Here is a 10,718-nt window from a genome sequence, read left to right on the forward strand (position 1 = left end):
TTAAGAAAAATTAAATAACATTTATCTAAGAACACATAGCACATGTACGTCAGATACAGTACATTACAATTATTTACGTCTTTATTTTCAACGTATACACAGAATTGCTGATCATATTCAAAAACCGGATAAAGATTTATACAAAGTTTATTTTCTATCAGTTACTTTTTGCCAATATTCACCAAAGCCCACTTTCGTATTGCTTGGATGAAAATTGTATTTTTTTGTTCTGCGTGGTTCTGCATAAAGTATATACTGTTTTGACCTCACAAAATAACTAAGTTATCGATAATGCCTGAACATTAGAGTGAATTGAGAGCTTTGCTTGGCTCAGATGGAATGCTGTCTTGGTTGGTTTCATCTCTCTGTGCAGAGTCCAGCATGTCCCACCAAATCCTTCCAACAAGGGTGAGCCCCATTGAACAGTGCTCAGATCAATTCCACTTCAATACCAGTCAATACAGGATTTGAATTAGGCATGGAATTCAATGCAGGACACATTGATCATTTTTCAGTTCAAAATCAATGTCAACTTCCAATTACTGAAACTTCAATTGACTGGGTTGACTGAAATGTAAATGGTTTAACCCCAACATTGCCATGGAAAGACCCTGCAGAATGACCCTTATTAGGTTCTAATTTTCAGAGTAAAAACTCAACGGCACTATGAAAGCTGTACCAAGTTTATTCTTCCCAGAGGATCAATACAGCTGCATTAGACAAAAATATTTTCACACAAGCACTGATATTTAACCCTTTCTCTTAGGCTGAGTCTCCTCCTACCCATGTGATTGTATCTTTACCGCTAGGCAGGAAACAAAGTAATATGGCCATAAACTTTTCTTTCTCCCTTAACGTGACCTGACCTCGACCCCCTTCATCACTAATCCATGGCTCTCTCCCTTATCGATGCCTGCCATATGTGATCGCTTCCCTGCACTCAGCACATTCCAAGCTTAATTGCACACACTATATACCTTCCTCCTACAGATAACCATAGGATCCCTGATATAATGTAAACGTTATACATTACCCTCTCTCCCTCAGTGACATGAATAAGTATATTTAATATTCTCAGAACCCCACACCCCTTATTATTAATTATTTATTCTCCCTTTCCTGAAGCTCCTTGTTGGGGTTTGATCTTGGGGCTTAGATCGTGGGTCCCTTCACCAGGCCCTGCTCCTTGCGCATCACAGGTGCTTGAATGCTGCAGTCATGCCTACACAACTTAGTTCTACAGGATTGTCCAGAGGGTTGTCTGCCTCCATCTGCTCTAGAACTCTCTGGAAAGTAGACATGACTCTTAGGCTCCTTGCTCAGCTTCAAATGGGCTCTAGTCTTTCACTGTGTTTCCTCTTCACATTCAAGTATACAAATGAGCCCAAACTAGCAGAACAGGGTCTCACACACAGACATGTTTTATGGAACCCTGTCCCGACCAGTTTGGCCCCAGAGTGTAGATCAACATTAAATCTTTCTTCTCAAGGGGTGCATCTAGAAGTGGTTCTTGGGGATACTTCTTACTCCTTTGCAATAACATATTCCTTAGGATGACCTATGTTAAAGATTAACATTATTAAGTAAATAAGGAAAATGAAATACATGGAAACCATCACCATAAAATGTTAGTTTCTTTCAAACAAATAAGTCAGAGGAACAGCTGACAGTGTAGTAACTCACATAGCTGATGGTGAATATCAGCAATGCCGCAACAATCCCCACAATGGAAAGAACTAGAATGGTATCCATTTCTTCTGATTGGTATGTGGACTCAAGGCAACCTGGAAAACAATTATTCACAAATCCTTGAGCATCACTGGACATTTTTTAAAAGATGAACTCTCTCTGGCTCCAATTTAAAAACACTCGCATGCAGTATACAGTTTGCTTACATACCAAAACAAGCACACAATGAGAGTAGAACACACTCACCTGTCACTCTGAGGTGAACCTGCCCCTGCTGGTTCTGTTCACCTACAGGTGCTGCCAGGAGACACTTGTACCTCCCACTATCAACAGCCGTTACATTGGGCAGGGAGATATCGAAAGAATTATCAGCCAAAAGTTCCACTTGACGCTCCAGACCGGCATACCATTGGGTGATGCTGTTAGGTAGCCTCTTCATCAATAGACCAGATTCCTTATTATAGGGCTCCTCGCCCAGCTGGGAGAAGAGGGTGTGAGGTTACTTTATGCCCCTAACAGCTGGTCTTAACCTGATCTTAGAGAGTTTAATATTATTCTTTACGTAAATCTGTATAATATGTATCATATGTTACATTTTGTATGGTATGTATTAATTTGTGGATGTCCATCACCCATTTTGTATGATATGTTACAAATTACAATTCCTTTAATATGTTACGAATTTGCTAGACTTAAAATATATTACGAATTTGCAAAACGTATGTTAAGTTACGAATTCTAGCTACTCTAGCGAATGTTAACGAGGCTAGGGCTCAGGGGTTAAGTTTAGGAGTTAGGTTAAAGGGTTGGGGGAAAGGTTAGCTACAAATATTAAGGTTAGGTGAAGGGTTAGCTAAAATGGTTAAGGTTAGTGGAAGGGTTAGCTAACATGGTAAGTAGTTAAAAAGTTGCTAAAATGCTGAAGTTGTCCCTGATGAGATTCAAACTCGCAACCTTTGATTTGCTAAACATTTGCATTGTATGCCCACCTATCCACTCCAACCAATCCCCCTCCTTTAGTTTGTGCCTTTATTAAGTAACCATCTGTCTTATGTAACCATAACAAACGTAACATATCACACTAAATGGAATTTCATGGATTTACGTACAGAATAATACAAAATGCTCTGAGACAAGTTGCTGGTCTAGGACCAGTGCTGTATATTTTTGTACATATATTGCATGGTTCAAAACACAACGTTGGTGCTATTATAATAATAGAAATCTTACCTTGTACCACCTCACCGCACGGTACTGGACCCCAGGCTTACGTATTGCTTTACATTTCAGAATTGAGTCCTCTCCACAAACTGACTTCACCTCCTGTGTAGGCCTATCCTGTGTAAGCCCACCTTGCACGTAGGCAGCTATAGACAAACACAAGGTAAATCATCATTTCAGGTGAGCCTGTCCAGTTAGACCGATATCAAATTCATTGCCTAAAAGAAAATACAACATACCTAGAATGCAGACGAGTTGAAAAAACATATTTGTAGAACTACAGCAACGAAGATGATGATCCAGAGAAGAAGTGAATCATTTTATATAATACGCTAAAATGGAAGTGAAACTAAGGGGATTCCCGTAGAGTGCTTCGTCACAGTGAGTGTAGATGGGCAGTTCCGCTTTAGTACGACATGAAGACGGGACAGCCAGGGTGTATGAGGTGTGAATGTGATCTCATTGAATTACATGTACTGGGTGTGAAGTCTCAGGTGCGCGTGCACTCTCCACGGGAATTGCATTTCTTGAGCATGTCATGGCGACACGAGGCATTATCCTGGCGTGTTTCGGTAGGCTGTTTTTCATTCATATGTTTTCCATACACAGCGTTAAAAATTAAGCACACGGGAATTTACCGTTGTCACCTGATGTTATTCCTTAACTCAATACTTTATTTTGCAGTTTATTAGTAGATGGGCTAAAGATGGTGGATAAATGAAGATAATTAATGTAGGTCATTTACTATTGAAAAATTAAAGGTCAGTTTCTGTCTGCTTAACGGGGTGGCTATCCCATAGGCACCAATGCGATAGCAGCTCGGCCTGGTCGACTTAGTTAATTGACTTCAATTGAACCAGAAAAAACAGCGAGTGGGGTGTTTCGTTTCTCATCAGTCTCTGGCTAGGCATCAGATGCAATTTACGCACGCGATGTGTCTGTCTGCTTGGCATTACTTAGATTTATTTCGGTAGATGAGAAGGCGTTAATTCGAAAAGGGCAAATATATATATATATATATATATATTTGCCCTTTTCGAATTAACGCCTTCTCATCTACCGAAATAAATCTAAGTTATTTATATATATATATATATGCCTTTTACTTGCTGAAAGTTTACATTCATTTTCCATCGCCTGTGAATAACCACGCTGACTGCGCAATCGCACACATGTCAGGTAAAGCAAAATTCGGGAATCCCCTAACCATGGGCTAGGAATCCCCGTGAATACCATTAGTCTTCGAAACGTGTAGTTGAGTGCACACTAAAAACAAATGGTTATATATATAGTGCAAAGTAAGGGTTATTTGGCTTGTTATGATAGCGGAATCCTTTTTGGTGCTGTATATGTAACCGGGGTGCGCGCTAATAACATGTCAATCGGTGACGTCACTCACTCTGAGCCCTTGTGGAGCAATGGGTAACGATGCTTCGAGGGTGGCTGTTGTCTGTGTGCAGAGGGTCCCTGGTTCTAGCTCAGGTAGGGGCGAGGAGATGAACGAAAGCTATGCTGTTACATATAGAACCCTTTTTGGAAGGTCCTATAAAGAACCATTAAAAAGGTCAAATCGTTTTTTTTATTTTGATTTAATACATTTATTAAACTTTTTTATAGTGCTTTTCATTACAGACAAAATCTCTAAGTGCTTGTTAAACAAAATAAACAAGTCATTTTTAAAGAAATATAGGCTATAATAGTAGCTAGATCAGCTAGATGAAGTCTGAGTGTTTACTGACGCCTCCAGCAGATGGGCAGATATAGTCATGAGGATCTGGAAGCTCATAGCTAGATGGTCAGCGGAGGTGGTGGTCAGGTCAGTATGTCCAAGGGCATGCAGGTAGTGCGATGTCATCATGGCGTCTCTGCCGTCTCTAGATTTTCTGTATTGTTAGGACTCTGATAAAGTTTGAGCTCCCCACAGAGAACAGCCCACTCCTTACTTCACAAGTATCCTCCCGAGCAATTAAAAAACTGCCCCGCTGCCAACATATCCTCTTCTACATTCTGTTTAACTTCATGTACAAGTGGGTAACCTGTGCAAGGTGTGAAATGGAAATGTATTTTTTGCATATCCCAACTCCCCCTGAGACACCCTCAGAGAGTGGGGTCACGGCCAGGGATCAGCCATTATTGACGCTGACCCTGGAGCAATTGGGGTTAAGTGCCTTTCTCAAGGACACGTCAACAGATTTTTCACCTAGTTTGCTCTGGGATTCAAACCAGCGACCTTTTCAGTTAGTGTCCCAATGCTCTTAACCACTAGGTTGCCTGCTGCCCTTGTTCTATAAATAACTATTAAAAAAAGGTTTTATAGTAGTGTCATGACAGGTTCTAGAAAGTGACAGGTTCTAGATCTGGTTTGAGCAGGCAGACAGAGAAAGCAGAGGCAGACAACAAATGCCATTTTTTAAACATTGGTTTTGTAAGGAATGGTTTTCAATTAGTTTCAACTTGTCAGTTATCAAGTTTCAGTTTCCAAATGTTTCCTCTTACGTTTCACTTTTAAACCAGGATAGTTTATTTTAAAAAATCAGAAGAAATACCAACAAACCAAAGAAAACAAAAGGGGCTCATGAAGTGGTGCAGCCCAGGAGGCAGGCATCCATTTTCTCCAGTTCTTGGTTGAAGCTCAAACTTTATTAGCCATGTGCTCTCACCAAACAAAACCATAAGCTCTCTGCCCACTTATCTCCACCATGCTTTCAGACAACATTCCCTTCCTGTGGACAGCTGCCAAGAAACACAAAAAATAAGGGGGGGGGGGGTTTAAACACGTGAAGCTATAATCACATGACTAGTCAGTTAGCCAATGAAATCACTTGTTATATTAAATATGCTTAAAGTCACAGCTGTGACAATGGCCTCAAAAGGGATTCCACTATCGCTACAACCCTTTTTGGCGCTGTATAGAATTTATTTTTAAGGTTCTTTATAGAACCTTTGTGGACCTTTTTATAAAACCTTTCTCAATCTAAAAATAACCTTCTGAAGAACAATACAGGTTTTTTTCTGGTTAGCCATTTTCAATTGTTAAATTTCCATAGGTTTTATTGTTGTGTTAATTGGTTTATATCAGGGGCGCTAACTCTGGAACACACCAATAAAACCTATGGAAATTTAACAATATAAAATGGCTCACCAGAAAAAAAGCTGTATTGTTCTTCAAAAGGTTATTTCTAGGCAAAAGGCCTCCTTCGGGGACGGTGGATGGGATTAAACATTGTAAAGATAGGACAAAACTCACATCATGACAAGAGACACCACAACACTGCATAAAGAGAGACCTAATACAACTACACAGCATGGCAGCAACACATGACAACACAGCATGGTAGCAACACAACATGGCAGCAGCACAAAACATGGGTACAAACATCACCCAATCCAAAGAACCCTTGAGGAACCCTGTTTTCTTAGTGTGTGACAGTGTGGTCGTTCGGGTAATTGGGCTGTGACAGATTAGGTTACATCTCACATGTGAGATGCATCATGAGAATAGTTCACGCATGCTGAATGGGGATATCAACAGCAGCCTAGTCATACCTAATTTAGGATATGCAGTTTGCATGGTAATGTATCTAATCTAATTTCTAGACACTTCCGCCCAAATGCGCGAAGAGTCTAGTGGACCAAGGCGTCAAACTTGGCCTTCATTAGCCAATATAGAAAGATTGCGAGAAATTCCAGACGCATAGGCATTGATTTAGTCGGCTTAATCCACCAACCAATCATCTCTCACAACACCTTCCCGTACATGTCTTGTGCTCACCACAAGTTCCTGCCCGGTGTAATGATATTGATGGTTTGTCAAGACTGATTTGGTTTTTTTTCAGAAAAGTCTTCATACCCTGTTGTTTACAAGGACCACCTGTCATTTCAATAAGTATAGGCCTATGTACTGATGTAACCAATGGGATTTGAGCCTAGGTTGTTTTCACAAGTGTCACAGCCATCCAAATGAGTAGACCAAGGTGCAGCGTGGAATATGTTCATCTTGTAGTTTAATGCAAAAATGAACACTTTACAAATTAAACAAAAATGACAGCCGACAGTTCTGTCAGGTACTTACAACTAAACAGAAAGCAACTACCCACAAAACCCAAAGGAAAAACAGGCTGCCTAAGTATGGTTCCTAATCAGAGACAACGATAGACAGCTGCCTCTGGTTAGGAACCATAATCGTCCCAACACAAAGAAATACAAAAACTTAGAATGCCCACCCCACACCCTGACCTAACCACATAGAGAAACAAATCCTCTCTCTCAGGTCAGGGCGTGACAACAAGACTATTTTAGCCCTCTGAACTTATGGCTTCGCATTGGGGGAGCAAACACGAGTGCTCCGCTTTCTTGACAATTGGCCCAGAACAGAGCAGCACGGCAGGCCCTTAGATGTACACGGAGAGCCATGCATGTCAATCTCTCCAGGCGAGATTGACTGCATCAATGCTTGCTTTTGTGAGAGGTACATGTTGAAATCACCGAGCTGTCTAAGCGACTAGCGCACAGCTCAGACACCCATGCATACCCCACAAGACATACCACACCAGATGTCTCCTCACAGTCCCCAAGACCAGAACAGACTACGGGAAGCACGTAGTACTACATAGAGGGGTGGCAGCGTAACCTAGTTAGAGCATTGGACTAGTAGCTGAAAGGTCGCGAGATCGAATCCCCAAGCTGACAAGGTACAAATCTGTCGTTCTGCCCCTGAACAAGGTAGTTAACCCACTGTTCCTAGGCCATGATTGAAAGTAAGAATTTGTTCTTAACTGACTTGCCTAGTAAAATAAATAGAGTCATGACTACATGGAACTCTATTCCATATCATGTAAAAACAGATACAACTGCACTTTATGGAACAGTGTGGACTTCGCTAACACAGGCACTCTACACACATTTTAATATTGTTATTTTTCTGTATTATTGATTTTGTATAGTAGATCTGTTATGGTAGAGTAGTGTGTATTAATGTGTTGTGTTATGTATTGTTTTGTTGTATGTAATTGTGATTGGACCCTAGGAAGAGTAGCTGCTGCCTTGGCAGCCGCTAATGGGGATCCGGAATAAATACAAATATACAATAGTGACCACTCCCGTTAAGCTGACACTGCCTAGGATGTAGCATAATACAGTGGATTTAGGTCGACATCATCCTTTCTTAGTGCTAGGTGGATTCCAGTGGAGGCTGGTTGGATGTGCTATAGGAGGACAGGGTCATTGTAATGGCTGGAATGGAATGGTATCAAACATATGGAAACCACACGTTTGACTCCGTTCCATTAATTCCATTCCAGCCATTACAATGAGCCTGTCCTATAGCTCCTCCCACCAGCCTCCACTGGTGGATTCCCAATCCCATTCAAATCCTTTTCTTTATTCGCTTTTCAGTCTTATTGTCCGCAGCCCTTGTAGTGGAGAAGAACATTCCCTACACATGTCAAGAGGGTACAAACACACTTGAAGCACCATTTGGAGCAATGGATCCCCATTGTGATCAGAGCTGGACCACTGGCAATAAGGTAATCTACTATCTATGTGGTCATGACAAGTAGATACATTGTGAAGTCAGACATTTTTATTAGCACTATTATTTACATATCACCATTGATGGTATCATCAATAGTATGCAGAGGGTCAGGAGCCATGTCAATTGACCTAGATAGTTTGTGTGTATGCATTGATATGTAGGCTACGTGTGCCTTTTTAAAAATGTATGTAGTTCTGTTCTTGTCTAATGATGTTTTGTATTATGTCATTCTGTATTAAATTTCATGTGTTGTGTGGACCCCAGGAAGAGTAGCTGCTGCTTTTGCAACAGCTAATGGGGATCCTAATAAAATACCCCAAAAAAAACAATTGAGACATGACGTGAAAGATTATTTTCTTACTGCAGGCAATGGCCTACTACAAAAATGGCAAAGGTGAATGCAGGTTTCCATGCACGCACGTGTTCTCTGGCAAAGTCATCCTCCGTGAATGTCCCGATGTCATATTAACTACTGGTTGCACCACCAAAGTAGGTCAATTTATACAATTCACCTTCCTCTTCTCTGTTACTGCCTGCCAAGTGCCAACCTGTTTCTTTCTCTTTCACAGGATGGGGTATATGAAGAGACCAGAATGCACTTCTCAGGTACGGTTGCTCCTGATGTTATTGGTGTATAACACAACAAACCATTGATATTCATATAAAGCATTGTTGTCATCATATTGCTCTTTGTGCTCCATTAGTGATAACCAGACCAACTGTCTCTATGACAACCACTAACACTGCAAACAAGCAATTCTATGGTAAAGTATGTTTTTAAAAATAATGGATTACATTTTGATTGCACAAATAAGTTGCACTGTTATCAAAATATACATTACTACCGGTAAATCATCGCAAATTAATATTTTGATTTAATGCAATTCCCCCCTCCTACAAAGCAAATAGCCTATGTACAGTGCCTTCGGAAAGTATTCAGACCCCTTGACTTTTTCCACATTCTGTTACGTTACTGCCTTATTAATTTTTTTTTTTTAAATTTCCCTCATCAATCTACACACAATATCCCATAATGACAAAGCAAAAACAGGTTTAGAAATGTTTGCTAATTTATAATAAAAAAAACCGGAAATCTAACATTTACATAAGTATTCAAACCCTTTACTCAGTACTTTGTTTAAGCACCTTTGGCAGCGATTAGAGCATCGAGTCTTCTTGGCACCTGTATTTGGGGAGTTTCACCCATTCTTCTCTGCAGATCCTCTCAAGCTCTGTCAAGTTGTATGGGGAGCGTGGCTAGACAGCTATTTTCAGGTCTCTCCAGAGATGTTCGATCGGGTTCAAGTTCGTGGTCTGGCTGGGCCACTCAAGGACATTCAGAGACTTGTCCTGATGCCACTCCTGCGTTATCTTGGCTGTGTGCTTAGGGTTGTTGTCCTGTTTGAAGGTGAACCTTCGGCCCAGTCTGAGGTCCTGAGCTCTCTGGAGCAGGTTTTCACTGAGCATCTCTCAGTACTTTGCTCCGTTCATCTTTCCCTTGATCCTGATTAGTCTTTCTATCAGGAATCAAGGTAAGACCCAGAAACAGACTGTTGAAATAACAATGTTTATTGTGGCAACAGGGGCAGGCAAAGACAGGTCAAGGCAGGCAGGGGTTGAAAATCCAGGGTAAGGCAAATGTACAGGACGGCAGGCGGACTCAGGGTCAGGGACAGGCAGAGTTCAGTAATCCAGAGGTGGAGCAAAGGTACAGGGTGGCAGGCAGGCTCAGGATCAGGCAGAGAGAGGTCAGGCGGGCGAGTACAGGGTCAGAACAGGAAAATGTCAAAAACCAGGAGGACGAGGAAAGAGAGGCTGGGAACCGATAGGAGCTGACAGGAAAAACGCTGGTTAGCTTGAACGAACAAGACAAACTGGCAACAAACAGACAGAGAACACAGGTATAAATACACAGGGGATTATAGGGAAGATGGGCGACATCTGGAGAGGGGTGGAGACAAGCACAAGGACAGGTGAAACAGATCAGGGCGTGACACTCCCAGTCCCTGTGCTGAAAGCATACTCACAGCTTGATGCTGCCACCACAATGCTTCACCGTAGGGATGGTGCCAGGTTTCCACCAGACTTGACGCTTGGCATTCAGGCCAAAGAGTTCAATCTTGGTTTCATCGGACCAGAGAATCTTGTTCCTCAAGGTCTGAGAGTCTTTAGGTGCCTTTTGGCAATCTCCAAGCAGGCTGCCATGTGCCTTTTACTGAGGAGTGGCTTCTGTCTGGCCACTCCACCACAAATGCCTGATTGGTGGAGTGCTGCA

General features: G+C 41.6%; 1 protein-coding gene across 1 annotated transcript; it reads right to left on the bottom strand.

Annotated features, from left to right (window-relative positions):
- Nucleotides 1–3,259, bottom strand: LOC115176669 (CD83 antigen). Its single transcript, XM_029736828.1, has 5 exons — nucleotides 3,150–3,259; nucleotides 2,920–3,056; nucleotides 1,936–2,167; nucleotides 1,684–1,784; nucleotides 1–1,558 (listed from the first exon to the last, which is right to left on the bottom strand). The coding sequence occupies exons 1-5, from the start codon at nucleotides 3,175–3,177 to the stop codon at nucleotides 1,406–1,408; spliced, it is 651 nt and encodes a 216-aa protein (XP_029592688.1). The 5' UTR covers nucleotides 3,178–3,259; the 3' UTR covers nucleotides 1–1,405.
- Between the last annotated feature and the right edge of the window lie 7,459 nt (nucleotides 3,260–10,718).

This window comes from Salmo trutta, chromosome 37 (assembly GCF_901001165.1).
Source record: "Salmo trutta chromosome 37, fSalTru1.1, whole genome shotgun sequence".
NCBI lineage: Eukaryota > Metazoa > Chordata > Actinopteri > Salmoniformes > Salmonidae > Salmo > Salmo trutta.

Bases quoted from the DNA above. Each gene is read 5' to 3' on its own strand.
- LOC115176669 (XM_029736828.1), bottom strand. From the start codon at position 3,177: ATGTTTTTTCAACTCGTCTGCATTCTAG. The intron at 2,168-2,919 runs GTAAGATTTCTA...CTCTTCTCCCAG, and splicing joins GTGCGGTGAGGTGGTACAAG to CTGGGCGAGGAGCCCTATAA. The intron at 1,785-1,935 runs GTGAGTGTGTTC...ATTGTTTTCCAG, and splicing joins GGTTCACCTCAGAGTGACAG to GTTGCCTTGAGTCCACATAC.